Source organism: Ovis aries, chromosome 13 (genome assembly GCF_016772045.2).
Source record: "Ovis aries strain OAR_USU_Benz2616 breed Rambouillet chromosome 13, ARS-UI_Ramb_v3.0, whole genome shotgun sequence".
Classification (NCBI taxonomy): domain Eukaryota; kingdom Metazoa; phylum Chordata; class Mammalia; order Artiodactyla; family Bovidae; genus Ovis; species Ovis aries.
The window spans coordinates 52296596-52324412 of NC_056066.1; the positions used below are offsets into that span (position 1 = coordinate 52296596).

At 40.8% G+C, this 27817-nt stretch overlaps 1 protein-coding gene across 1 annotated transcript in view; it reads right to left on the reverse strand.

Annotated features, from left to right (window-relative positions):
- The window catches only part of TMC2 (transmembrane channel like 2), a 105031-nt gene that overhangs the window by 32113 nt on the left and 45101 nt on the right, over positions 1 to 27817 (reverse strand). The window contains exons 5-10 of the mRNA XM_015099466.4: positions 22274 to 22355; positions 21808 to 21914; positions 12445 to 12543; positions 8168 to 8310; positions 5517 to 5664; positions 408 to 596 (exon numbers count right to left, since the gene is read on the reverse strand). Coding sequence (XP_014954952.3) covers positions 408 to 596; positions 5517 to 5664; positions 8168 to 8310; positions 12445 to 12543; positions 21808 to 21914; positions 22274 to 22355 — 768 coding nt within the window. The remainder of the gene's footprint in view (positions 1 to 407; positions 597 to 5516; positions 5665 to 8167; positions 8311 to 12444; positions 12544 to 21807; positions 21915 to 22273; positions 22356 to 27817) is intronic.

Below are 27817 nucleotides of genomic sequence, written 5' to 3' on the forward strand. Positions count from 1 at the left end.
ATCAAGACATACTATAGAGTCACAGTTCATCAATATGTTATTAGTGCAAGAATAAACAAATAGACCAGTGGAACAGAAGGGCAGCCCAGAATCACACCCATGCAGTACTAGACAACTGACTTATGATTTACGGCACTGTAGAGACCTGGGGAAAGGACCATCTTTTTTAAAAATTCATGTTACAACTGGCTACTTAGCTGACTGACATGTTAATTGAATCCAGCTTTATCCAGCTATGAAAGCCTAATAACAGGTGACTGTTCAAGATGTTCATGTTACTTGACTTAAAAGCAATGTAATTTCACTTTTTAAAATAAGTCCCACAGTCCAGAATTCAATAATTCAGCCGAATGGCATAGGAACAGGGCAATTTCAGGATATTCACTTCAGCAGGTGTAACATCTTACCTCATTTCTTTCATACCAGCTGACATTCTGCATTTTGGAAAATTCCTGGGATCGCTTCACCACAAAGTAAATGAGGTACCCACTTCCACACAAGCAGCAGATGATGAGGAAGTTGGCCAGGACACGGAGAAATCTTGTCAGATGGACGTTTTCTTCTTTGCTACTCTCTTGTTCATCCACTATTGACTCCTGGATGTGTGAAAATGAAATGTGAATAATAACAAGGAATCGTTCGGTTGCTGAGATGACTACTTTTTATATTTTCAGAAATTAAGTAATTGGGGTGGTAGCATTGCGGTCTTGTGGGAGTTAGTACTTTTCTTCGAGAAAATATATTTTCAGTAGGTGAGGGAGATTAAGAGGCACAACCTTCCACTTGCAAAATAAGTGAGTCATGAGTACGAAATGTACACACGTGCAAAGTGTGCAAATATCTTTGGCGGCATATTATAACTAGACTTGCCATGGTGACCATTTTGAATTGTATAGAAATATAGAATCACTATGCTGTACAACAAGAAGTAACACTGAACTGTAGGTCAGTGATATTTAAACAAACGAACAAACGTATAGAAAAAGAGATCAGATTTGTGGTTACCAGAGGTAGGGGTTGGAGGCAGAGGCAGAACTGGAAGAAGGAGTCAAAAGATACCAACTTCTAGTTATAAGATAAAGAAGTCCCAAAGTACAACGTGATGAAACTAATTGACACTACTGTATATTATATACGAAAGTTTTTAAGAGAGTAAACCCTAAGTTCTCATTACAGGGAAAATTTTTTTCTTTTAATTTTGTATCTATACGAGATGATGGATGTTCACTAAACTTATTGTGCTAGTCATTTCATGATGTAAGTTAAAGCATACACCTTAAACTTATACAGTGTATAAGTGCTGTACACCTTAAACTTATACAGTGCTGTCTTTCAACTGTATTTCAATAGAACTGGAAGGAAAAAAAAGGAATCTTAAAAACTTACATTTTTTGTTGTTACTGCCATTTCGGTACATGTAATGACAAAAGCTTAGATTTATTGGAAACTTACTATATGTCAGCTGCAGTGCTAAATGCTTTCCATGCATTATTCTTCTTAATCCCAACAACAAACCAATAGTAGTTACCTTTATTACCCACATTATAGATACTAATGCCCAGAGAGATTTTTCTAACCCATTGGGATTGTTTTAAATCTACAGATCAAATAGATTAAAATTGAATCTTAAAAATATCGAGTCTTCTAAGCCAAGGGCTAGCTTTTTCTATGAAAAAGTTCTGGTCAAACTTTTTTCTATAAAAAATCAGAAAGTAAATAGTTTTGGCTTTGCAGGCCACATTGTGTCTTTCATAACTACTTAACTGTGTTGCTATAGCATGAAAGCAACTATAGACAATATATAATAAATGGGTATGACTTTATTTCAATGAAATGATATTTATAAAAATAGACAGCAGGCTGGATTTGGACACTGGGCTATAGTTTGTTGATCACTGTTCTAATCCATGGGCATGGTATATTTCTCCATTTATTTAGAGTTTATTAATTCCTCTCAGCAATGTTTTATACTTTTTTGGTGTAGGCAGCTTTGCACGTTTTATGTGTGTGTGAAATTCATTCCTTGGAATTTTTTATACTTTGTGTCATTTTATTGTACTTTATGTCATTTTATTATAAATGGAATGAAATTGCCTTCTAATTGTTTGCTGCTAGTGTATACAAATACAATAGATTTTTTATTATTAAACATGCCCTGCATTAGTACGCTTTTTATAGTATGTGAAATTAGAATGTGGCACAATTAGTATGTGGCAGAATAAGGGTGGAAAATGAGGTCCCCTGGACACAAAAGTCCTGGAAGGAGATCTTTACTTTTTTAAAGTTGAATATAATCTACAATGTTGTGTTAATTGCTACTGCACAGCAAAGTGATTCAGTTATATATGTATACATTAAAAAAAATTCTTTCCATTCTTGTTTATCACAGGATATTGAATTTAGTTCCCTAGGCTATACAGTAGGACCTTGTTGTTTATCTATTCCATATATAAAAGCTTACATCTGCTGAACCTGAACTCCTACTCTACCCCCTCCCTCAGCCCCCTCCCCCTTGGAACCACAAGTCTGCTCTCCACGTCTGTGAGTCTGTTTCTGTTCCAGAGGTAGGTGCATTTGTGCCATACTTGGGACTCCACATAGAAGAGATCTCATAGGGTATCTGTCTTTCTCTTTCTGACTTGACTTAGTATGATAATCACTAGTTGCATCCATGTTGCTGCTAATGGCAATATTTCATTCTTTTTTATGACCAAGTAGTATGTGTGTGTATATATATATATATATATATATATATACACATACACATTATATTACATCTTCTTTATCCATTCACCTATAGTTGGACATTTAGATGTTTCCATATATTGGCTAACGTGAATAGTGCTTCTAGGAACACAGTAGTGCATGTATCTTTTTGAATTATAGTTTTGTCTGGCTATATGGCCAGGAGTGGGATGCTGGATCATATCATAATTCTACTTTTAGTTTTCTGAGGAACATCTATACTGTTTTCAATAGTGGCTATACCAACTTACCTCCTCACCAACATTGAAGGAGGGTTCCCTTTTCTCCATACCCTCACCAGCATTTGTTATTTGTAGATTTTTTCATGATGGCCACTCTAACTGGTGTGAGGTGACACCTCATTGTAGTTTTGATTTGCATTTCTCTGTTAATTAGCAATGTTGAACATCTTTTCATGTGCCTGCTGGCCATCTGTATGTCTTCTTTGAAACCGTTCAGAGTTCTTGATAGTCCAATGCTTCCCCTGTCTGGTCAGTCAGACTTTGTTACTCCAGGACCTTACAGGGGTCAGATCTACAGCGCAGCAGTGGTGTAGACTTGATTGCCTTGTCTTCTTCCCTCTCCTCTCTCTTGGCTCTTCTGGGAGGAGAATGGACTGCTGCCCAGTGATACCAGTTGTTGCTTGCAGAAGGCAGGTACACCCACCAGGGACAGGGCTTGAGTCATGAGCCCCAGAGTCCTCTAGGTTTGGCGGTTGTTGGAGCAGGGAGCTGGCTCAGTTTTCCTGTCCACAGCAATGGGGAGCCTGTGATGGAGCATCTAAGGGCAGGGTAGGGGTCAACAGGGGTTTTGACCCTTCCTCCAGGACTACTAGAGAGAGGCAAAGCAGGTCAATGTCTATGAAGCACTTTGAACATCTAGGAAGGAGAAGGCTTCTCTGAATATGTTAAAAACCAAAATAATCTACTTATATAACAGGACACATGTTGTGAGAACTGTGTGCATTAATGTATTTTAACTGCCTGATGAGTTAGTTGAAGCTGAACCTGAACACAATAACTGTTAGTTGATTAAAAAATCTCCTTCCTTCTCTTAAGGCAATAAAAATAACAAAACAAAAATAAATAAATGGGTCCTAATCAAATTATAAGCTTTTGCACAGCAAAGGAAACCATAAAAAAAAAAAGGCAACCTACAGAATGGGAGAAAATAACAAATTTTGGAGAGGGTATGGAGAAAAGGGAATCCTCCTACACTGTTGGTGGGAATGTAAGTGGTTGCAGCCACTATATGCATGCATGCTAAGTTACTTCAGTCATGCCCGACTCTTTGTGACTTTATGGACTGTAGCCCTCCAGGCTCCTCTGTCCAAGGGATTCTCCAGGCAAGAATACTGGAGTGGGTTGCCATGTCCTCCTCCAGGGGCTCTTCCTGACCAGGGGATCAAACCCACATCTCTTATGTCTCCTGCATTGGCTACCTGGGAGCTGTCACTATGGAGAACAGTAAAACTAAAAGTAGAACTACCACATGATCCAGCAATCCCGCTCTTGGGCATATATTTGGAAAACATGAAAACGTTAATTCAAAATGATATAAGCATCCCGATGTTCAAAGCAGCACTATTTACAATAGCAAAGATAAGGAAGCAACCCAAGAGTCCATTCATGGATGAATGAATAAAGAAGATGTGGTACATATGGAAAATTATATACTGAAAAGGATGAAAATTTTAAAAGCCATAAAAAAGAATGAAATAGTGCCATTTGCAGCAACATGGATGGATCCAGAGATTATCATAGAAAGTGAAGTAAGTCAGAGACAGACAAATGTCATGATATTGTTTATATATAAGTGGAGTCTAAAAAATGATAAAAATAAACTTTTTTTTTCTCAAAACAGAAACAGACACACAGACTTAGAAAACAAACTTATGTTTACTAAAGGAGATAGCAGGGCGATAAATTAGGAGTTTGGGACTAGTAGAAGCAAACTACCATTATATATAAAACATAGGTCCTACTGTATAGCATAGGGAATCATATTCAATATCTTGTAATAACCTATAATGGTAAAGCATATGAAAATGAATATATATGTATAATTGAATCACTTTGCTGTATAACAGAAACTAACACAACATTGTAAATCAAATATACTTCAATTAAAAGTAAAGACCCCTGAGTGGTATATACAGTCATGGAGGGAAAAACTAAGACGTGCAGGGCTTCCCCCTTCATTCCGACTGCTTACCCTCAGGCTTGTTTTTGTCCTTTATTCTGTAGGCCACCTCACATCTCTCTTTTGAGCAAATTAATAAGATAATTGAGTGTGGAATTATACATTTAACTGATTCATTTATTCCCATATCCCCAAACCAGGGTTCTGAACTCTCTGTGGGTGTTCTAATTGCCTGGGGAAGTTTTTTTAAAAAAAACCAATGCCAGGACCCCACCCTAGACCAATTATATGAGAGTCTCTGGGGGTGGGGCCCAGAAGATTTTTTAAAGCACCTCAGATCATGCAAATATGTGTAAAAGTTGAGAACAGCTGCCCCAAGTGAGTCCTTTTCACTTCCTCCAGCAGAAAGCAGTTCTGAGAGGAAAGAGGCAGGGCCCAGAATCCATGATTCTCAACCACATTAAGAAACAGATGGTGAGTACCACCCATAGGCATTCTTTCTTGAAGGCTTGAGGATCTTGAAGGCTAATTGGGGATCTTATTTCCCATGCCCCAGCTGGGAGAACTCTCCCAGTGACCGGAGGGACTCAGAGTTCCCCAGGAAGTGGAAACGGCCCCGAGGTGACTACCTTGAAGCTGGTGGTGATGGAGGCATATTTGTTGTCAGCGGTCTCTGAATTCCCAATTAGGTAGTCCCAGCTGGTGAACATCTTGAAGCTGAATGTGAAGTTATCACTGTCCCCCTCGCTCGTGCTGCCCTGGTTGTTGCTGGCCATCCTGCAGGGCACAGACCGCTGTCGTTAGGGCTGTTGTGTCTGCTGTGTCAGCCCAGTCTTGGGCACAGGTGGCAGATATCCAGTGAAGGAAAAGAGCTAAGACGGATTTGAGTCAGGCTACTGCCAGCCAGAGCACCTTCCCCTCAAAGTCAGAGTGCCCTGTGAGCGTACATGGTGTCAGTTGGATAACAAGAAGCCGGCATGGGTACAGGACACATAACCATGCGTTCTACCCTGACGTCTGAATTCTTGTGCCAATATTTTAGAACTCATCTCACAGAGAACATCCCCTCCTTTTAAAAAATTTATTGCCATTACTTCTTTGCACATGTATTTTTTTATTTTTAAACTTTTTTGTTGGGGTATTCTATTGGGTTGGGAAGATCCCCTGGAGAAGGGAAAGGCGACCCACTCCAGTAGTCTGGCCTGGAGAATTCCATGGACTGTATAGAGTCTTTGTGACATGGAATCACAAAGAGCTGGACACAACTGGGCAACTTTCACTTTCACTTTCATTGGGGTATAGCCAATTAAAAATATTGTGATAGTTTCAGGTGAACAGCAAAGGGACTCAGCCATATATATACATATACATGTATCCCTTCTCCCTTGACCTCTCCTCCCATCCAGGCTGCCATATAACAGTGAGCAGAGTTCTTTGTGCTATACAGTTGTTCCTTGTTGGTTATCCATTTTAAATATAGCAGTGTGTAGATGTCTATCTCCCTAACTATCCCTTCCCCTCATCCTTCCCCCTAGCAACCATAAATTCAAGAACATCCCCTTCTAATTCATCTATTTTTTTGGATAAAAATTGTATTTTTCTGATATAAAATTCAACAAGCCCTGAGGCAGTTGGTATTGCAGCCAGATCAGACACACATCCTTTTCTTAAGCAAGCTTGCAGGAAAGTACCTCGGACCTGCTTCAATAGCCCCCTATTTCAACCTCCCTGTCCTTATCTTCTGTTTGTGCTTCCTGGAGATCCACTCTGGGAGAACCACGGAATCCCAGACAGGGGTTCCATCACATGCAACAGGGGGGTTTGCTTCTCTCTGACTCTGTCTGACATATTAGCTTTTGGGATTTGCTGTTTCAGGGGCCTGGTTGCCTTAGCTTTTTGGTTCAACAGGTAAACATTCCATATCCTTACACTTTGCTGGGAAAAATGTAACAATGCCAGGGCTAAGAATAAAACCAACCCTATCTCGCCTGCCCCCTTGTTTTTCTTCCTTTTGCTTGATAGAGCTGGGTAGCCACATGTCACATAGTGGTCACTGTCTCATGCCAGACAGGCTTTCATGAACAGCAGCATTTTCCTCTCAGTGGATGAGAGAGAAAACCCAGCTGGGCCTGTCCATCGCTTTGCGGGGGTTCTGGTCGGGCTTCAAGGGCTCTCTGCTTCTGCTGCGTACACAGCTGCTCTGCTCTTCCAGGATATGTGACCTCCGGTGGCCCTGCTGAAGCGGGGGCGTGGTGGTCATGTCTGTGCACAGACTGCCCCCATCCTGCACAGCCTGTGCTGACTAGGATCCCCTGACTTAGAAGAAGGCAATCTGGGAGGTAACCCAAGTTTTTTTCTTCAGAGAATATGAATTAGGAGGCACAAACGTATTAAAGCGCCATTTCTGACCACAGAGAAAAGCAGAGTTGGTATTAGAGAGGACACCAAGGTTAGTCACTGCCACAGACGCTGGTTTAGCCTTGTTGTATCTTTGTAAGTGCCGCCTCAGCTTTCACATGAGCTTACAGCAGAGGGTTTTTCTGAGGAAGCCAGGCTCTGAGGAAAACAGAAACAGGCCTCAAAAACTTCTCCAGCATTTCATTACCAGGTACCATGCTCCTCTTCAAGCCATACTGTTCTGTTTTGTTTTCTTTTTAAGATTTGAATCATTTTTATTTATTTATTTATGGCTGCCCTGAGTCTTCATCGCTATGTGAGCTTTCTCTGGTTGTAGACAGCAGGGACTACTCTTTGCTGTGATTGCAGTGGTTTCTCTTGTTGCGGAGCATGGGGTCTAGGGCATGCGGGCTTCAGTAGCTCTGGCTTCCAGGGTCTAGAGCGCAGGTTCAATAGTTGTGGCACATGGCTTAGCTGCTCCATGTCCTGTAGGGTCTTCCTGGATCAGAGATTGAATCTGTGCTTCCTGCATTGGCAGGCGGATTTTTTACCATTTAGGCACTAGGGAAGCCCTGCATTGGTTTTTTGACCGTTTTGGGGGCGCAGTAGGATATTCACTGCCTCAGGGCCGTTGCACATGCTCTTGCTTTGTCTAAAGTGCTGTGCCAGCTTCTTCTAAAGGAGTGTCTATCCCATTTTCCAGAACTTCCCACATTAACCTGTATATATCTTTCATGCCTCACATGACAACCTGCATTTGCTTTATTTGTTTCCTTGTTTTCTCTCCAAATCCCTGAGAAGAAGGTAAGTAGGCCCAGTGTGACATAGGAGTGGGCTGTTTGTGGGAAGGTTAAATGCCTGTAAATGGGATAATCATACTTACGATCTAATGACGATCATCAGACTGTAGCCGAACACGCTGACCCCCACCATGAAGTAAGCCATGGGCAACCTGTACCTCAGCCACCCGATGGTCCTCTGGTTGTTGTAGTAGCCATAGAAGAGAGCAGAATACTTCATGTAGCCCTGGGCGTCAGCAAAGCAAATGTCCTGGGTTAGTGAGCTTAGAGTGACAGTCATCAGACCCTCCTGTCCAACCTGGGGTTTCTTTTTCAGAGGTACGATGGGAGCTGGAGGGGAGGAGGAAGGGCTCTGGACATTCTTGTTCTTCCTTTCACTCCCCTGGTTTGCTCCTGAGTCTGTGCAGGTCCCCACTCTCCCCTCTTTCCTTTCCCCTTCTATTTCTCCATTACACTGAGTACAGAGGACACCGAGATACAGAAGAGGGAGGAGATTATGGTTAACATTTGGGATAAATTAGGGATGAGGGATGTTTGTGTGTGTGTGTCTGTGTGCAACTGCACACACCACTCCAAGTTCCCCTCCGCTCTGCCTTCTGTGCCCAGGGTCTTAACTGAACACTCTGGAACTAGATGGAAATCCATGAACTTTCTCAGTGTCTCAAAACTTTTAAAGAAAATTGTGTGATAAAGCTCACAATCTAACCTGAGTTTTAATTTCAGTTTGGTTCTGGGTATAATTTACTTTCTTGGGGGAGAACATAGCAACCCACTCCAGTATTCTTGCCTGGAGAATCCCCATGGACAAAGGAGCCTGGTGGGCTATAGTCCATGGGGTCGCAAAGAGTCGGGCATGACTGAGCAACTAAGCACAAAAGCACAAGCACATAATTGACTTTAAGTGTAATTAGCACACTTTTGGAGAAGGCGATGGCACCCCACTCCAGTACTCTTGCCTGGAAAATCCTATGGACGGAGGAGCCTGGTAGGCTGCAGTCCATGGGGTTGCTAAGAGTCAGACATGACTGAGCGACTTCACTTTCACCTTTCACTTTCATGCACTGGAGAAGGAAATGGCAACCGACTCCAGTGTTCTTGCCTGGAGAATCCCAGGGATGGGGGAGCCTGGTGGGCTGCCGTCTCTGGGGTCGCACAGAGTCGGACACAACTGAAGTGACTTAGCAGCAGCAGCAGCAGCAGCACACTTTTTAAGTGTGTAGTTGTTTAGGTATAATATTAGAAGTTTAGTACTTCTTTTATATCTTTGCTGAATATGGGATTATTCTGGCTTCACACAGATGTGTAGCTGGAGAGAGGAGCCAAATTTTCATAGTATTTTTCATATATTTGTGACTATTTCTTCTTTGTTATTTTATCTCAACCCCATAACTAGTTCTTAAAAGTTAGCTATCATGTGGAATATGAATCATATAAAGAACTTTTTATACCTTAAGATCCATTGCTCTCCCCCAAGTACTAAATAATTGGAAAGGGAAAAATACTCACTTTACAGCAGAGAACTCTGGCAGACACCACTTTAACCAAGAGCTCAACATAATGTAACCCTGATTTGACACCCTGAGAAAGTCATGTTGCCTCTGTGGTATCCTTCCCAATGATGCATAACCTTAATACAATCATGAGAGAACATCAGACAAACCCAAATTCAGGGGCATTTTCCAAAAACAACTAATCAGCTATTCAAATGTGTCAAGGTCACTGAAAGAGAACAGTCACTGGTTGGAGGAGAGTAAAGAGACTTGACAAATCAATGTGAGATTTTGAATTGGGTCCTGGGACAGAAAAAGAACATTAGTGGAAAAACAGGTGAAATCCAAATAAATACAGTATTTCAGTTAATAATACTGGATGAAGATTAATTTCTTAGTTTTGATGATTGTTCTATGGATATCATAAGGTGAATGGGTGAGCGGTATATGGGAACTCTCTGTACTATTTATGCAACACTTCTATAAGTTTAAAGTTATCTCAAAATATAAAGTTTAAAAAATCAATCGCTCTATCTTTTACTATCAAGATGTGGGATCTTTCACTCACACATCATTTTGTATTGGTTATCTGGAAAGTTCACTGAGTTATAAACATCCACCAAATGTCAACACATTTCTTATACAAGCAGTTTTCTCTTTTGTTTTAGCTTTGGCTGCACCTCATGGCATGTGGGATCTTTAGTTTCCTGACCAGGGATTGAACCTGTGCCCCCTGCAGTGGAAGCAGAGTCGTAACCATTGGACTCCCAAAAATCACATTGGTAACATCTCCATTGATCTCATCAGAAAAGTATTTAACTACTGAGAAACTGCCATTGTCATGGTGATGGATATAAGTTTTCCAAAATTTCTATTTTTACTTGAAAAATAAAAATTTATCCCTGGCAACAACAACAACAATGTAGGATTATTGCTGAATAAATTGTTGGTTTGGGGTGGATAGGACATTTCTATAAGGGTTCTTGGGTGAAATAAAGAATAAAGAAACGTTTTCCTGATGGTCCAGTTCTTAAGAATCCTCCTGTCAATGCAGGGGGTGTGGGTTAGATCTCTGGTCTGGGAAGATTCCACATGCTATGGGGCAACTAAGTCTGTGCACCCCAACTACTGAGCCTCTGTGCTTGGAGCTTGTGCTCTGCAACAAGAGAGTGAAATTTGCTCAGTCATGTCCAGCTCTTTGCAACTCCATGGACTAATACAGTCCATGGAATTCTCCAGGCCAGAACACTTTCTCTTCTCCAGGGTATCTTCCCAACCCAGGGACTGAACCCGGGTCTCCCTCATTGCAGATAGATTCTTTACCAGCTGAGCCACCAGAAAAGCCCAAGAATCCTGGAATGGGTAGCCTATCCCTTCTCCAGCGGATCTTTATAACACAGGAATCAAGCGGGGGTCTCCTGCATTGCAGGGGGGTTCTTTACCAACTGAGCTAACAAGAGAAGCCACCACAAATAAGAAGCTTGTGCACCAGAACTAGAAAGTAGTCCCCATTTGCTACAACTAGAGAAAGCCTGCATACAACAAGGAAGACCCAGAGTAGCTAAAAATAAATAAATGAATAAATAAATAAATATTTTTTAAAAAAGAGTAAAGGAAATTCTCATAGCAGCACATAGTAGTGGTGACGGCGTGTGTGTGTGCTCAGTTGCTAAAGTTGTGTCTGACTCTTGTGACCCCATGGACTGTAGTCTGCCAGGCTCCTTTGTTCATGGGATTTCCCAGGCAAGAATACTGGAGTGGGTTGCTATTTCTTTCTCCAGAGGATCTTCCTGACCCAGGGATCGAACCTGGGTCTCCTGCATTGCAGGTGGATTCTTTACTGCTGAGCCACCAGGGAAATCCGCATATAGTAGCAATAGTATGCAATTGTTAGTGGTATAGTACTTATTTGAAACACTCCTTTCCAAATAACTTGAAAAAAATACTCCAACTCACTTTCACACTTTTCTGAGGGAGGGATGGGCACAGGACCCTGAGCAAAGGCATGGGGCACTGGACTTCCCCCCAGGTTGGTAATATTGCGACACAAAATATGAGGTCTTAGACATGGGACTGGCAAGGTAGAGGGCAACTGGGTCATGAACAATTCTTTTGTAAGCCCAATTCAGAACACTTGGTTTTATTCCAACTGGGAATGGGAATCAATGAATATCAACGATGGGGAGTCACAGGGTCACGTTTGTATTTTAGAAAGGTCCCTGGCAGCAGAGGGAATGGAGATGTGAGGAGCCAAGAAAAGGCTGGGAGCACAGGCAGAAGATCCTGACAGTGATCTTGGTACAGTGTTATTCGGAGCAGAGGTCCAAGGGAAAGAGAAAAGGAGACTAAGAAATATTTAGTAGACAGGCTCAGATTTAGTGATTCATTGGATGTGAGGGGTGGTAGTGATGACAGAAAAATGTGGGATGACTTTCAGGTTTCAGACTTGAATGACTGGATGACTGGTGGTTCCCATAAAAGAGATGAGAAAAGATGATGTGAGTTTGGTTGGATAGCTGTTGAATTTGAGAAGCAAATTTGATACTTAGTTGAAGATGTCAAGTGAAGCTTGGGGCAAGGTTGGACTGGCAACATAGCCCTAGGGTCTTACTGGGTTACAGTGAGATAAAACCATCCTGCAAGATTGCCTTACATAGATCTGGCAGAATGGGGGGAGCAGTGATCTCGTGGGGAACTTGTGCCCATCAGAATGTGTGACGGAAAGACCCATGAAGGGGACCTAGGCGGACATGGTTGGCTAGCTTATTCTGCACAGTGCCAGGATCCCACTGGTTGAAGCACTGGTTTCTAATAATTAAACATTTCACACTTATCCACAATCATAACATTGTGCACATTGGCAATGGTACCTCAAAATCCCAAAGAACAGAAAAATCCATGGCTTTCTCTTCCTCAGCCCGAGGCACCGTCTTTCTGGGAATACTTCCATAGGGCATGCCCATTAGCACCTTGTGTTGAGACAGAATGACACAATTACATGTGCAGGAGATACGCACACACAGAAATGTGTACACAGTGGGTTAAATCCCTTCTCAGAGCAGGAACACTCATTTTTAAAAAAATAAAATTAATCACTTTCCTGAGTTAAAATAGTATATACTCATTGCAGAAAATGTGAAAAAGTATAGAAGAGTGTTTAAAAAATTACCTATCACTTTCACATCTTAAAGATGATTGATAGCTATTCATATATTTTCTTTGAAAGTTTCTGAGTTTTATGCATGCTTTAGCTTGGTTATTTAGCTTACTATTATTTTATGACCAACTCCTTATGGCATATAGTATTTTTCAAAATAAAATGACTTCAAAATACCTAATCACATGTATGTACCCTAAACCTATTTTAAAAATCCCGTATTGTTGGATTAATTAGAGTATTTCAAGTTCTTTGAGTATTTCAAGTTCTTTGTTGTTGTTGTTTAGTCACTAAGTCGTGTCCCACTCTTTGAGACCCTATGGACATGCCAGGAAACTGTCCTTCACTATCTCCTGGAGTTTGCTCAAACTCATGTCCACTGGGTCAGTGATGCTATCCAACCATCTCATCCTCTGTCACCCTCTTCTCCTCCTGCCCTCAATCTTTCCCAGCATCAAGGTCTTTTCCAATGAGTCAGCTCTTTGCATCAGGGGGCCAAAGTATTGGAGTTTCAGCTTCAGCAACAGTCCTTCCAGTGAGTATTCAGGAGTGATTTCCTTTGAGATTGACTGGTTTGATCTCGTGGCAGTCTGAGGGACTCTCAAGAGTCTTCTCCAGCACCACAATTCAAAAGCATCAATTCTTCAGCGCTCAGCTTTCCTTATGGTCCAACTCTCACATCTGTATGTGACTACTGGAAAAACCGTAGCTTTCACTATATGGACCTGGTGGTATCATTTTGTCAGCAAAATGATATCTCTGCTTTTTAATTTGCTCTCTGGGTGTACATAATTCTGTTATCTATCTATCTATCTATATACATGCCTTGATTCACATTGCTATTTATTAAAAAATCAGAATTATATTAAATTTATGTATTGATTTAGAAAGAATTGATCTTTTTTTAATGATATTAAGCCTTACCTTCCACGAATGTGCCTCCTGTTTATTTGGTGATATTTTTGTCCTGCCTTGCTTTATAGTATTCCTCATAGAAATCTACTTTGTTAAATTTATTGCTAGTTATTTTATAGATTTATTACTATTTTGAGTATGAACATTTTAAATTTAATTTCAAACTTGATACTGAGAATGTAGAAAATATCACTGATGTTTATTTAAAATGACTCTCAGTTCAGTTCAGTCCCTCAGTCATGTCCAACTCTTTGTGACCCCATGGACTGCAGCATGCAGGCTTCCTTGTCCACCACCAACTCCTGAAGCTTGCTCAAACCCATGCCCATCATACGGTGATGCCATCCAATCATCTCATCCTCTGTTGTCGCCTTCTCCTCCTGCTCTCAATCTTTCCCAGCATCAGGGTCTTTTTCAGTGAGTCAGCTCTTCGCATCAGGTGGCCAAAGTATTGTAGGTTCAGCTTCAGCATCAGTTCTTACAATGAATATTCAGGAGTGATTTCCTTTGAGATTGACTGGTTTGATCTCCTTGCCATCCAAGGGACTCTCAAGAGTCTTCTCCAACCCCACAGCTCAAAAGTGTCGATTCTTTGGTGCTCAGCTTTCTTTACAGTCCAAATCTTCTGGGAGAACTCCAAAATTACAACTCGCTGCTGAATAACTGTTGATAGGAGAATGTTCAGTTCAGTTCAGTCGCTCTGTTGTGTCTGACTCTTTGCGACCCCATGAACCGCAGTAAGTCAGGCCTCCCTGCCCATCACCAACTCCTGGAGTCCACCAAAACCCATGTCCATTGTGTTGGTGATGCCATCCAACCATCTCATCCTCTGTCATCCCCTTCTCCTCCTGCCCTCAGTCTTTCCCAGCATCAGGGTCTTTTCAAATGAGTAAGCTCTCCTCATCAGGTGGCCAAAGTATTGGAGTTTCAGCTTCAACATCAGGCCCTTCAGTGAACATCCAGGACTGATCTCCTTTAGGATGGACTGGTTGGATCTCCTAGCAGTCCAAGGGACTCTCAAAAGTCTTCTCCAACACCATAATTCAAAAGCATCAATTCTTTGGCACTCAGCTTTCTTTATAGTCCAACTCTCACATCCATGCATGACCACTGGAAAACCATAGCCTTAACTAGATGGACCTTTGTTGGCAAAGTAATGTCTCTGCTTTTTAATATGTTGTCTAGGTTGGTCATAACTTTCCTTTCAAGGATCAAGCATCTTTTAATTTCATGGCTGCAGTCACCATCTGCAGTGATTATGGAGCCCAGAAAAATAAAGTCAGCCACTGTTTCCACTGTTTCCCAATATATTTGCCATGAAGTGATAGGACCGGATACCATGATCTTAGTTTTCTGAATGTTGAGCTTTAAGCCAACTTTTTCACTCTCCTCTTTCACTTTTATCAAGAGGCTCTTTAGTTCTTCACCTTCTGCCATAAGGTTGGTGTCATTTGCATATCTGAAGTTATTGATATTTCTCCTGACAATCTTGATTCCAGCTTGTGCTTCTTCCAGCCCAGCATTTCTCAAGATGTACTCAGCATATAAGTTACATAAGCAGGGTGACAATATACAGCTTTGACGTACTCCTTTTCCTACTTGGAGCCAATCTGTTGTTCCATGTCCAGTTCTAACTGTTGCTTCCTGACCTGTATACAGGTTACTCAAGAGGCAGGTCAGGTGGTCTGGTATTCCCATCTCTTTCAGAATTTTCCACAGTGTATTGTGATCCACATAGTCAAAGTCTTTGGCATAGTCAATAAAACAGAAATAGATGTTTTCTTGAACTCTCTTGCTTTTTTGATGATCCAGAGGATGTTGGAAATTTGATCTCTGATTCCTCTGCCTTTTGTAAAACCAGCTTGAACATCTAGAAGTTCATGGTTCACATATTGCTTAAGCCTGGCTTGGACAGCATTGGATCCCACCCAAAAAAGATACCCCACGTCCAAGGGCAAAGGAGAAGCCCCAGCAAGATGGTAGGAGGGGCGAAATCATGTTTAGAATCAAACCCCATAGCCATCAGAGATGCCTGGAGGGCTCAAACAAAACCATGTGTACACCAGGAGACCCTACAGAGACTGAGCCAGACCTTCCTTTGAGTGTTTGAGTGTCTCCTGTGGAGGTATAGGTCAGAAGTGGCCTGCCTCAGAAGCAGGGGCTCTGGGTACAGCAGACTTGGGTATGGCATAAGCCCTCTTGGAGGAGGTTGCCATTAACCCCACCATAGAGGTGCCAGAACATACAAAAGACTGGGGAAACAAACTCTTGGAGGGCACAAACAAAACCTTGTATGCACCAGGACCCAGGAGAAAGGAGCAGTGACTCCGCAAGAGAATGAACCAGACTTGCCAGTGAGTGTCTAGGAGCCTCCAGCAGAGGTGTGGGTCGGCAGTGGCCTGCTACAGGGTCGGGGCACTGAATGCGGCAGCCCCTGCACAGGATCTTTTGAAGGAGGTCACGATTATCTTCATTACCTCCATACCTTCATTACCTCCATCACCATAGTTTGGCCTCAGGTCAAACAACAGGGAGGGAACACAGCTCCTCCCATCAACAGGAAGTTGGATTAAAGTTTTACTGAGCATGGCCCTGCCCATCAGAACAAGACCCAGTTTCCCCCACAGTCAGTCTCTCCCATCAGGAAGCTTCCATAAGCCTCTTATCCTTATCCATCAGAGGACAGACAGAATGAAAACCACAATCACAGAAAATGAATCAAACTGATCACGTGAACCACAGCCTTGTCTGACTCAATGAAACTATGAGCTATGCCATGTAGGGCTACTCAAGATGGACTGGTCATGGGGGAGAGCTCTGACATGGTCCACTGGAGAAGGAAATGACAAGCCAGTTCAGTATTCTTGCCTTGAGAACCCCATGAACAGTATGAAAAAGAAAAAATGACTCTAGTCATCCGCATATATTTTTTTATTAATTCAAGAAACTTTTGATGCACTCATTGGTACTTTGGGGGTATATGATAATATCATCTGCAAATTTAAAGAATTTTGTATTTTTTGCATAAAATGTATAAGTTTATTTTTCTTTACTTATTGCATTAGGTAGAAGTTTGAAAATAAAGTTGAAAAGTGCTGGGATGGGCTTTCCATATTGCTCATGATTTTTACTAACACAGGCTTTATTGTTTAGTATTTAATGTAACATTTGTTTTTTAATTTATAGGTTCATAGTTTTTAGGTAATTCACTCCTAGTTCTTTTTGCTTGCTTTAAAATTTATATTCTTATTGGGAAATATATTGTATATAAAATAGTATATATATATGTATATGTATATATATCTGATCATAATGAAAAGAAAATTAACTAGTGTATATAGACTACCTAGTTTAAGAAACAGAATACCACCTGGTTTTCATAACACCTTGGATAAGCCCCTTCTAATCCACAGAAATTGTGAAATAAATGTTTGTTTTTTTGGTAAAAATTTCGGGATACCTTTCTTACTCAGCAATAGATAACTAATACAAACTCAAAGAAAGACATGAGCAGGAAAGAAACTATTAGTTTATGAGTAGAAATTAGGGATGTAGAAAATAGAGATACATAAGACACAGGCCTGAAAGGTGAATGTTTACAGTAGTCCTCATCATAGTCCTCAGCTGGAAACAACCCAAATATTCATGGACTGGTGAACAGATAACAAACTATGGAACATCCATACAATAGGATATGACTACTAAGTCGCGTCAGTCGTGTCCTACTCTGTGCAGCTCCATAGATGGCAGCCCACCAGGCTCCCCCGTCCCTGGGATTCTCCAGGCAAGAACACTGGAGTGGGTTGCCATTTCCTTCTCCAGTACATGAAAGTGAAAAGTGAAAGTGAAGTCGCTCAGTCGTGTCTGACTCTTAGCGACCCCATGGACTGCACCCTACCAGGCTCCTCCATCCATGGGATTTTCCAGGCAAGAGTACTGGAGTGGGGTGCCATTGCCTTCTCCAACAACAGGATATTACTCAGCAATAAAGGGACAAACTATTTGATACATGCAACAACACGGATGAATCTCATTGACACTGTGCTAAATGAAAGAGGCCAGGCACAAAAAAGCTACAGAGTGCATGATTCTATTCATATGATATTCTGGAAAAGGCAAAAATTTAGGGTCAAAAATTAGATCACTGCTCGTCAAGGGCTGGAGGTAAGGAGAGATTTCTTGCAAAGGGGACAATGCGGAACTTTCTGGGTGATAGAGTTGTGGTGATAGTTACTTGACTCTATATATTTGTCAAAACTTATCAAACTGTATACTTTAAAAGAGTGAAGTTTACAATATGTAAATTATGTCCTCCTCAACATGAATTAAAAAAAAGACATGCCAGAGAATCAACAAAGCGAGTTGTTTATTTAATAAAATAACTAAAAGAGACAAACCTTCAGTGTAAATGAAAGAGGAAAAAAATTACACTATCATGTAAAAGGGAATATAACTTCAGATACATGAGTGATTAAAAAAGACAAGAAACCATGTTATTTAACTTTAAGCCAATATATGTTAACATGTAAATTGAAATGGAAAGTTCAGGAGACTGATTACATGTAAGAATTTTGTGGGTAATACAATTGGGGAGAAGCAGATGGAGGACTTTAATGTGCATATAACTTTTTATTCTTAAACTTAATAGAAGGTGAATGGGCTCATTCTTTATACCTTTCTAAATATCTGAAATTTTTAATAGTTATGTTTAGAAGAAGTATCAATATGAGGCTTCTCTGTACTGGAGAGTGACAATGGCTTGAGAATATAGGACGAAGTGGACTAACTCATAATCCTTGAGTGCTGCCTATGTGAATCCTAGAGCAGAACTTACAAGGTATTTTAAAGAATTATTTAGTTTAATTAATTAATGTACACCAGCAATGTACACCCTGGCTGCACACTAGGATCCCCTGGGGAACTGGATCCGACGTCTGCTGCTGTGCATCAAATTACCATACAACTGTCTCTTGGTTTCTGCAGGTCAGGAACCTGGGTTTGGTTTATCTGGGTCCTTTAGTCTCATCTGTAGGCCTGGTGGGGAGGATCTGATTCCAGATTACCTAACATGGTTACTGGCAAGATTTAGTTCCTCGTGGGTTGTTGGACTGAGGGTCACAGTTCCTTACTGGCTCTTGTCCAAAGGTCACATCAGTTCCTTGCCAGTGGGCTTCTCCAGTCTGGCAGATTGCTTCATCAAATCATGTGAGCCAAGAAGGGAATCAAGAGAGAATGCCAGATGGAAGTCATGGTTTTTTATAAGCTAGTCCTGTAAGTGACAGTTTGTTATTTGGGTTATATTCTATTTGTTAAAAGCAAGCCACAAAGTCTAGCCTTTACTCAAGTGAGGGGATTATACAAAGGCATGATATCAGGAAAGGGGGATCATTGGGGGCAATCTGAGATGCCTGCCTTCCATAGGAGCATTTAACATAGGGGTAAAATTTCATCACCATAAAGTTTCACCAAATTCACAGGTCCAGTCCATATTCAAGAGAAGGAAATTCTACACAAGTGTGGGTCACTGGGGGTCATTTTAGGGTTCTGTCAACCAAAGATAGACGAAGACTTCTTAGACTGGACACAAAAAACATGAATCATTAAAAAAAAGTAATTAATCTGTGGCTTCCCTGGTGGTTCAGTGGTTAAGAATTCAGCTTGAAATACAAGGACACTGGTTCGATCCCTGGTCTGGGAAGATCCTACATGCTTCAGGGCAACTGAGCCCATGTGCCACAACTAATGAGCATGCACTCTGGGGTCCACAAGCGGCAACTACTGAAGCCAAGCACCACAGCTACTAAAGCCCGCATGCCTAGAGCCTAAGCCCTGCAGCAACAGAAGCCATCACAATGAGAAGCCCTTGCATGGCAACCAGAGTAGCCCCAGCTCGCAGTGAGAGAAAGCCCATGTGTAGCAATGAAGCCCAGCACAGCCAGGATAAGTAAATAGATATCTTTTCAAGTGATAATTTGAACTTCATCAAAATTACAACTTTCTGCTCTTTGAGAAACACCATTCAGTTTAGTTCAGTTCAGTTGCTCAGTTGTGTCCAACTCTTTGCGACCCCATGAGCCGCAGTACGCCAGGCCTCCCTGTCCATCACCAACTCCCAGAGTCCACCCAAACCAATGTCCATTGAGTCGGTGATGCCATCCAACCATCTCATCCTCTGTCTTCCTCTTCTCCTGCCCTCAATCTTTCCCAGCATCAGAGTCTTCTCAAGTGAGTCAGCTCTTCATATCAGGTGGCCAAAGTATTGGAGTTTCAGCTTCAACATCAGACTTTCCAATGAACACCTAAGACTGATCTCTTTTAGGATGGACTGGTTGGATCTCCTTGCAGTCCAAGGGACTCTCAAGAATCTTCAACACCACAGTTCAAAAGCATCAATTCTTCGGCACTCAGCTTTCTTTATAGTCCAGCTCTCACATCCATACATGACCACTGGAAAAAACATAGCCTTGACTAGACGGACCCACTACCCTAATTGAGGGCATTTTGAGATACTCTACATTCTCATCTGTGGTTGTCCAACCTGTCATCAAGTCCTCTGTTCTATTCTTTCCCTGTCTCTCTCTCTCTCTTCTTTCTTCCATCCTATTCCAATACAGCTTCCTAAACACCCGCCAATCAAATCAAGGTACTCTTGCCTGGACAGTTAAGGTCTTGCCGTCTTCACTGGAAAGCACCAATCACTAAATTTTCATTGTTTTCAAACAAATGTCCACTGGATATGAAATACTTATAAATTATATTAATTTACATAAATTATACAAGATGTAAGGTCTTCTTTGAGAAGAAAAAATCCTCAGTATTTTAAAAATTATTCAACTTCCCTAACACACAGCCTTCTTGGACCATTGTACAGCAAAACTCTAGAGATGTCTCATAGGTTTACAGCATTTAAATGTACTCTCTTCTCATGGAAGTAAATCCGTTTGGAATCAAAAACTCCCAAGAAAAAAGCAAAGAGTCTGTGAAGATAAAATTCCTCACTGACTACTGCAGAAAACTCTAACTTCCTAGGTTATGGAGAGGAGAAGTGAAACTTAACTTCTGACAATATTTTCCACTTGAAGAGAACCAGATTTGTTTCAAGAGCATTTGCATACACTTTCCAGAAGGTTATAATCCTTTTCTTTGTATGGGAGAGTGACACTGGCTTAAGGCTATAGGACAAAGTGGACTGACTCATAATCCTTGATTTTCAGGTGTGCACTCTAGGTAATGTAGAAAAGAATTCAATGGTTTTGCAAGTAATATAACACTCCTTTCCTACCAAGTATTAATACTATTATAATAGATCCTCAATGTTTTCTAACTAATTTGATTTAATTAACATTCTGCGGAAGTCTTTTAATTTCATGAGAAATAGATATTCAGGAAAGTTTCCCAAGGATGTGACTACAGATAGAATTGACTCTAATATTCTCATGGAATTATTTGTAATAAAGTAGGAATCAGTAACCTATCATAGAGCTGATTAATAAATCTGGAAGAAAAACTGCTAAATTCATAAATATCATTACCCTCTAAGCTGTAGAGGTAATCCACTAGTGTACCCAGCACTAGTGCCAGGAGGTTCAGACGGGACAATAGCAATTACTGTGCTGAGTGCTAGTGGACCACAGTCACCCCTGGAAAGGGTCCCAGGACAGCACTCTGGAAACCTGGGATCTCAGTCACCACAAGTTTATCATGTAGATTTGCACAGGTCATTTGCTCATTTTTTGTCTCTCTATTACTCATTTATAGGTAAGGATCTACCTACATCCATAATAAGATTGTATCTGGGAGAGCAGTGAGAAGTGCTGTTCAAAGGTAGGGTTTCTTTGGGGTAATAAATTATAATGTAATGCATTCTCTGTCTCTTTTTTTTTCAGGGTAAAAGAAAACACCTCACTGAAGTATTAATTCTTGACTAATCTCAAAGTAAAATAAAAGGTAGAAAAATGTAGGGTCCACACATTCATTCAGACATGCAAGTATTCTGGTTGCATTCTTCGTACTGGGTTCTCTGGGCAATTGATGTGAGCCTCAAATTAAAAACAAATGATGGAGTCTTTGTAAAACAGAGTATTTGTTTCATATAAATGAAGATGGAAGTCATGATAAGCCTCATAACACTATCCAGAGTTATAGGCAGTTCTTTTCTTACCTCTGGGATTATGACTAGACCAAATATTAAGCCAAAAAGGACAAGGTTAACTCCATACATCCATCGGAGGAAGATGAAATATGATGCCACCGAAGAGCCAAAGTGACCTGCAGAGAAGACCACAGTGGGTGTAAGTGCTGCAGGAGGAGGGTGGTAACACTGCCAAGCACTGTGTGTGTGTGTGTGTGTGATGGATACAATCTTCATGTCAGTCTGTGGAACACACATCTCTCTCTCTCTCTCTTTTTTTTTTTTTTTTTAATAAAAAGGACCGATCTGCCTGAGTTCCTACAATCAGAAAGTGAAGAAGCACAATTTAAATTCTGGTCTAACTTGTCAAAAGCCCATTCCTTTTTCTAATACAATAGAACCTATGATAAACTAACCAGTTGGTCCAGAACACAGTCCAAACCCTTGGAAAACCCTTCAGCAAACCAACTAAAAACAGTGACACCAAAATACTCACTTTCAATGTCCTTGATCTTCATTTCCCAGGGGATACATTGAGTCTTGAAATTATCAAAGTCTCTTTTAAACTTGACCCATTTCTGAAATTAAACAGACAACACCTTCAGTTTATTAACATGCTCCTTTGGGGCTTGGAGGTGCATGTGGATGCTGACATGTTAACACGAGGTCAACAGGTGAGGGAGGCTGTCACGTTGGAGCTATTGAGACCAGGCTGTCTGAGGTGGATGCTCACATCATCACTTTCAAAGTTAGGTGTGAGTGAGAGAGAAGCCAGGGCAACACAATATCTTGCAATTTTCTATAATGCTGATAAAATTTCAGGTTTGGACAGTTTACATATAAACTTAGAAAGTCTATTTTTAATTTCTGATTTGGGGAATCAAATTGGTTTAGCAAACTCTTATATAACTTCCTTCATCTAAAACCAAAAATTCAAGGGAAAAAAAAATCTCACACCTACAACTGGCAGACAGTCGCATGCCTAAATCTGATAGGAACTGTTGTTAAACTATAAGACTGAAGGCAGTGGTAAAGAGATCTCAGCCCCAGGTTTCCCACTCTTCTTCCACTGAAATGGCAGCCTGTTTTTTGTTTTTATTTTTTTTATCCCTGCTAACATTAGTTAGGAAGGCATTATGTCCCTTTCCAGGGTCTACTCCAGATCCAACACTCACTTTTTACCAGTCAGAAACCTGAGCAGCTGTCTGCTGGCTGCATGAAAATCTGTCAACTCTTTCAGGGGATGCTCTTCAACAGTCCTCCCCCTGAAAATAAATCCATTTGGAATTTTTAAAAAAACTTCTAGAAAATAGCAGGCAAAGATGAAGTACAGAGAAAATTCTAAGATCAGTTTCTATTGTTACAAAGGTCTCAGAAGAACTTGTTCATGAAGGAAATGAGATTTTCCTTTGTAAATTCACTAAAGCATAAAAGGGAAAATTTATCTGAAGGAACCAGATGGACTTCCAGATGTAAAGGCTTTGGCTATATAGTTATTGGATAATTACTGTATAAGGAAGGAAACCACCTGTCAGAAGGGAGATGGTCACAGATGCCAAGGAGAAGAGGGACCCACCATCAGCAAAGGACAGATTCATAATAATGGCAAAGATCTTCCTAAGATGAGCAGGGATGTGGGGACACTGGCTACCCCAATCCCATTGCTTCTTCTACCTTTCCTAGTTCTGATTCTGTGCTTGAAAACCATCTTTGGTTTATTTGGCTTCTTATGCAGGTCTGTCTATAAGGCAAGCATTTGCCCATCACCTGGGCTGTGAATATTTTTATTTCTATGGCAGTAATTTTTTTTCACTGCAAATTAGTAGATTAGAATTGGAATAATAATTCATGTGTGCATGTTAAGTCATGTCTGACAACCCCATGTACGGCAGCCCACCAGGCTCTGTCCATGGAATTTCCCAAGCAAGAATACTGGAGTGGGTTGCCATTTCCTACTTCAGGGGATCTTCCAGACCGAGGGGTTGAACCTGAGTCTCCTCCAGTGGATTCTTTACCACCGAGCCACTTGGGAAGCCTGGGATTATTGTTTAGCTTCCCATAAAACTGTACTGGGATTCCCTGGTGGCTCAGATGGTAAAGAATCTGCCTGCAGTGTGGGAGACCTGGGTTGGGAAGATCCCCTGGAGGAGGGCATAGTAATCCACTCCAGTATTCTTGCCTGGAGAATCTCATGGACAGAGGAACCTGGCGGGCTACAGTCCATGGGGTTGCAAAGAGTCAGACACGACTGCGCAACTAAGCACAGCACATAACTGTACTATCAAAAATAAAGGACACTGTTGATATGGACTTCAAATTTTTCAGTTCTTGCATTGGTTATTCCTCCTTGTAAATTAGTAAGCTGGTATTTGATTTTATATATTTGTCTCATAAGCTTTATTAATGTCAGTCCTCCCCTGAGAGACAGATCCTCTGTCAGGGTGCTGATAAAATCAGTATAAAATATAGCTTTGCAAGGCTGAGGATCAATGGAGTAATGAATGTTGCCAAGTGAGGCCCTTGGAGACACAGTCTGCCAGTCTGGTCACTTGGCAACCACTTGCAGCCCCTCAAGGCTGAGGGCATCTCAGCCTAAAAGTGATGCCTGGAGGTGGGGGGCATAGGCAGAGAGAGGCCTGGGAGAAGCTCAGCATTGAAACTCTTATCCTTCATTGATTTAGAACATCAGAAAACTGAGCCTAGGTGTGGGCGGGAGAAGACCACAAACTCAGAACTGTGTGAGATGGTAGTTGCCCCCTCGGACGGGGTTCCTGGCTAGTGTGTGTCATCTTGCTCTTCGGCTGTATATAGGAGAAAAGATTTCAAACAGCAGTCAAATGAGACACAGGTACATTCTGCCTGTGGATGATGTCCGAATCTGAATAACCAAAAACAACCAGTGAAGCCTGAGAAATAGTGTGCAAAACAAGGAAAAAGAGATCCCTTTCTCTGAGGTTTTTAGAAAGTATCTCCTCCAGGATGTATGATTAAATTTTGAGAGATGGTTCAGTATTCTTGCTTGTATATGTGCTTAGCCACTCAGCCATGTCCAACTCTTTGTGACCCCATAGACTATAGCCCTCCATGCTTCTCTGTCCATGAGATTTCCCAGGCAAGAATACTAGAGTGGGTTACCATTTTCTACACCATCAATATTCTTAGCAGGATACAAAAAACATGGCTTCTAAAGTACAGGATGGCAATTAGAGTTTTAAAAAAGAATATGGGGTGTGTGTGGCGCGGGGCAGAATTCCCTGGCAGCCCAGTGGCTTAGGACTCTGCATTTTCACTGCTGAAGGAGTGGGTTCAATCCTTGGTCCAGGGAACTAAGATCCCACAAGCCTTGTGGCTGGAAAATAAAAGAATACAGGTGAAGTATGGAAGAATTGATTGCAAGATTGCTAAAAGTTCAGTAATAGAATGAAAATAAACATTATACTTTAATTGAAACAAAAGAAAATTGATCCAATGATATTGAAAATAAACCTGAGAAATTTCTGAGATGCAAAGAGAGAGTAAGCAGAGAATTAAAAATCATGAGGGAAAGTAAATACAAAGAGTGAGGAATTGGCAGCCATCCTTCTCCCAGTGAAAAAGCTGGAACTGTTTGAACAGACACAAATTAGATCATTTATCAGACATATTTGAAGAACACGTTCCTCAGTTGAGAAGAAAATTCTGAGTGTGCAGTTGTTAAGCGATAGATGGTTTTTAGATAAAAATTAATGTGACCCATAGGTAGTTGTCAGGCAACTATAACAGAAAAGGAAGAAAAATTAATATTAGGGATAAAAAAGATTTAAACTCAACATATATAAAATGTAATTACAAAAATTATGAGACTATCTATATGCAATTTTCTGTTAATACATATGAAACTCTTAATGAAAGGATCAAGTCTGGGAAGATAAAAAATATCAAAATGACCCCAAGAAGAAGTTAAAACTTGACTACCCCAATCGGAAAAACATTAAAAAATTATCAAGATACTCTATAAAATGCTCCCTGACCTGTATACTTTTGAGGAGGCCATCTCTCAATTTTCAAAAAAAAAAAAAAAAAATCATGCTCCTCAAGCTTATTTACAGCATAAAAGGGAGGTAATGCTATTCCTTTAATGCTACAAAGCAAGTACAACCCTAATATTAAAATATGCCAAGATAGCATGCATGTGTGTGTGTGCACACATAAACTCAATCAATCTTGTGAAATTTTATGTAAAAATTATAAATAAAATACTTGAAAATCAGATGTGCCTGATAAAACTAAGTTTGTGAACAGATGGGAAAGGTATTTAACAAAATCTAACATCTATTTATCTTAGGAAGTATCACTATGAACAAAGCTAGTAAGAGGTGTTGGAATTCCAGCTGAGCTATTTCAAATCCTAAAAGATGATGCTATTAAAGTACCTCATTCAATATGCCAGCAAATTTGCAAAACTCAGCAGTGGCCACAGGACTGGAAAAGCTCAGTTTTCATTCCAATACCAAAGAAAGGCAATGCTGAAGAATGTTCAAACTACCACACAATTGCACTCATCTCACATGCTAGCAAAGCAATGCTCAAAATTCTCCAAGCCAGATTTCAATAGTATGTGAACAGAGAACTTCCAGATGTTCAAGCTGGATTTAGAAAAGGCAGAGGAACCAGAGATCAAATTGCCAACATCTGTTGGATCATTGAAAAAGAAAGAGAGTTCCAGGAAAACATCTATTGCTTTATTGACCCTGCCAAAGCCTTTGACTGTGTGGATCACAATGAACTGTGGAACATTCTTAAAGAGATGGGAATACCAGATGACCTGACCAGCCTCTTGAGAAATCTGTATGCAGGTCAAGAAGCAACAGTTAGAACCAGGCATGGAACAACGGACTGGTTCCACATTGGGAAAGGAGTACATCAAGGCTGTATATTGCCACCTTGCTTATTTAACTTACATGCAGAGTACATCATGAGAAATGCTGGGCTGGAAGAAGCACAAGCTGGAATCAAGATTGCTGGGAGAAATATCAATAACCTCAGATATGCAGATGACACCACCCTTATGGCAGAAAGTGAAGAAACACTAAAGAACCTCTTGATGAAAGTGAAAGAGTAGAGTGAAAAAGCTGGTTTAAAACTCAACGTTCAAAAAACTAAGACCATGGCTTCTGGTCCCACCACTTCATGGCAAATAGATGGGGAAACAGTGGAAACAGTGACAGACTTTATTTTCTTGGGATCCAAAATCACTGCAGATAGTGACAGCAGCCATGAAATTAAAAGATGTCTGCTCCTTGGAAGAAAAGCTATTACAAACCTAGACAGCATATTAAAAAGCAGAGACATTACTTTACTGACAAAGGAGGTATGTTTAGTCAAAGCTATGGTTTTGACTATACTGGAAAAACCATAGCTATGGTTATGTATGGATGGATGTATGTATGGATGTAAGAGTTAGACCATAAAGAAAGCTGAGCATGGGAGAACTGATGCTTTTGAACTGTGGTGTTTGAGAAGATGCTTGAGAGTCCCTTGGACTGCAAGGAAATCAAACCAGTGAGTCCTAAAGGAAATCAGTCCTGAATATTCATTGTAAGGACTGTTGCTGAAGCTGAAGCTCCAATACTCTGGCCACCTGATGCAAAGAACTGACACTGGAAAAGACCCTGATGCTAGGAAAGATTGAAGGCAGGAGGAGAAGGGGATGACAGAGAATGAGATGGTTGGATGGCATCACTGACTGAATGGGCACGAGTTTGAGCAAGCTCCGGGAGTTGGTGATGGACAGGGAAGCCTGGCGTTTTGCAGTCCATGGGGTCGCAAAAAGTTGGACACAACTGAGCAACTAAACTAAACTGAATTGAACATCTATTTGGAAATTCCAATAAAATGGAAGTCTTATTAAACTAGAAATAAAAGGATAATTTCTTATTGTGAGAAAGAATCTATTTCAAAGTTGTCAAGGTAACAACTCTCATCAATCTAATGTGAAACATTGGAGTCTTTTCATTAAAGTAATGGAAAAGCAAAGAGACTTATGATCACCATCATCGAC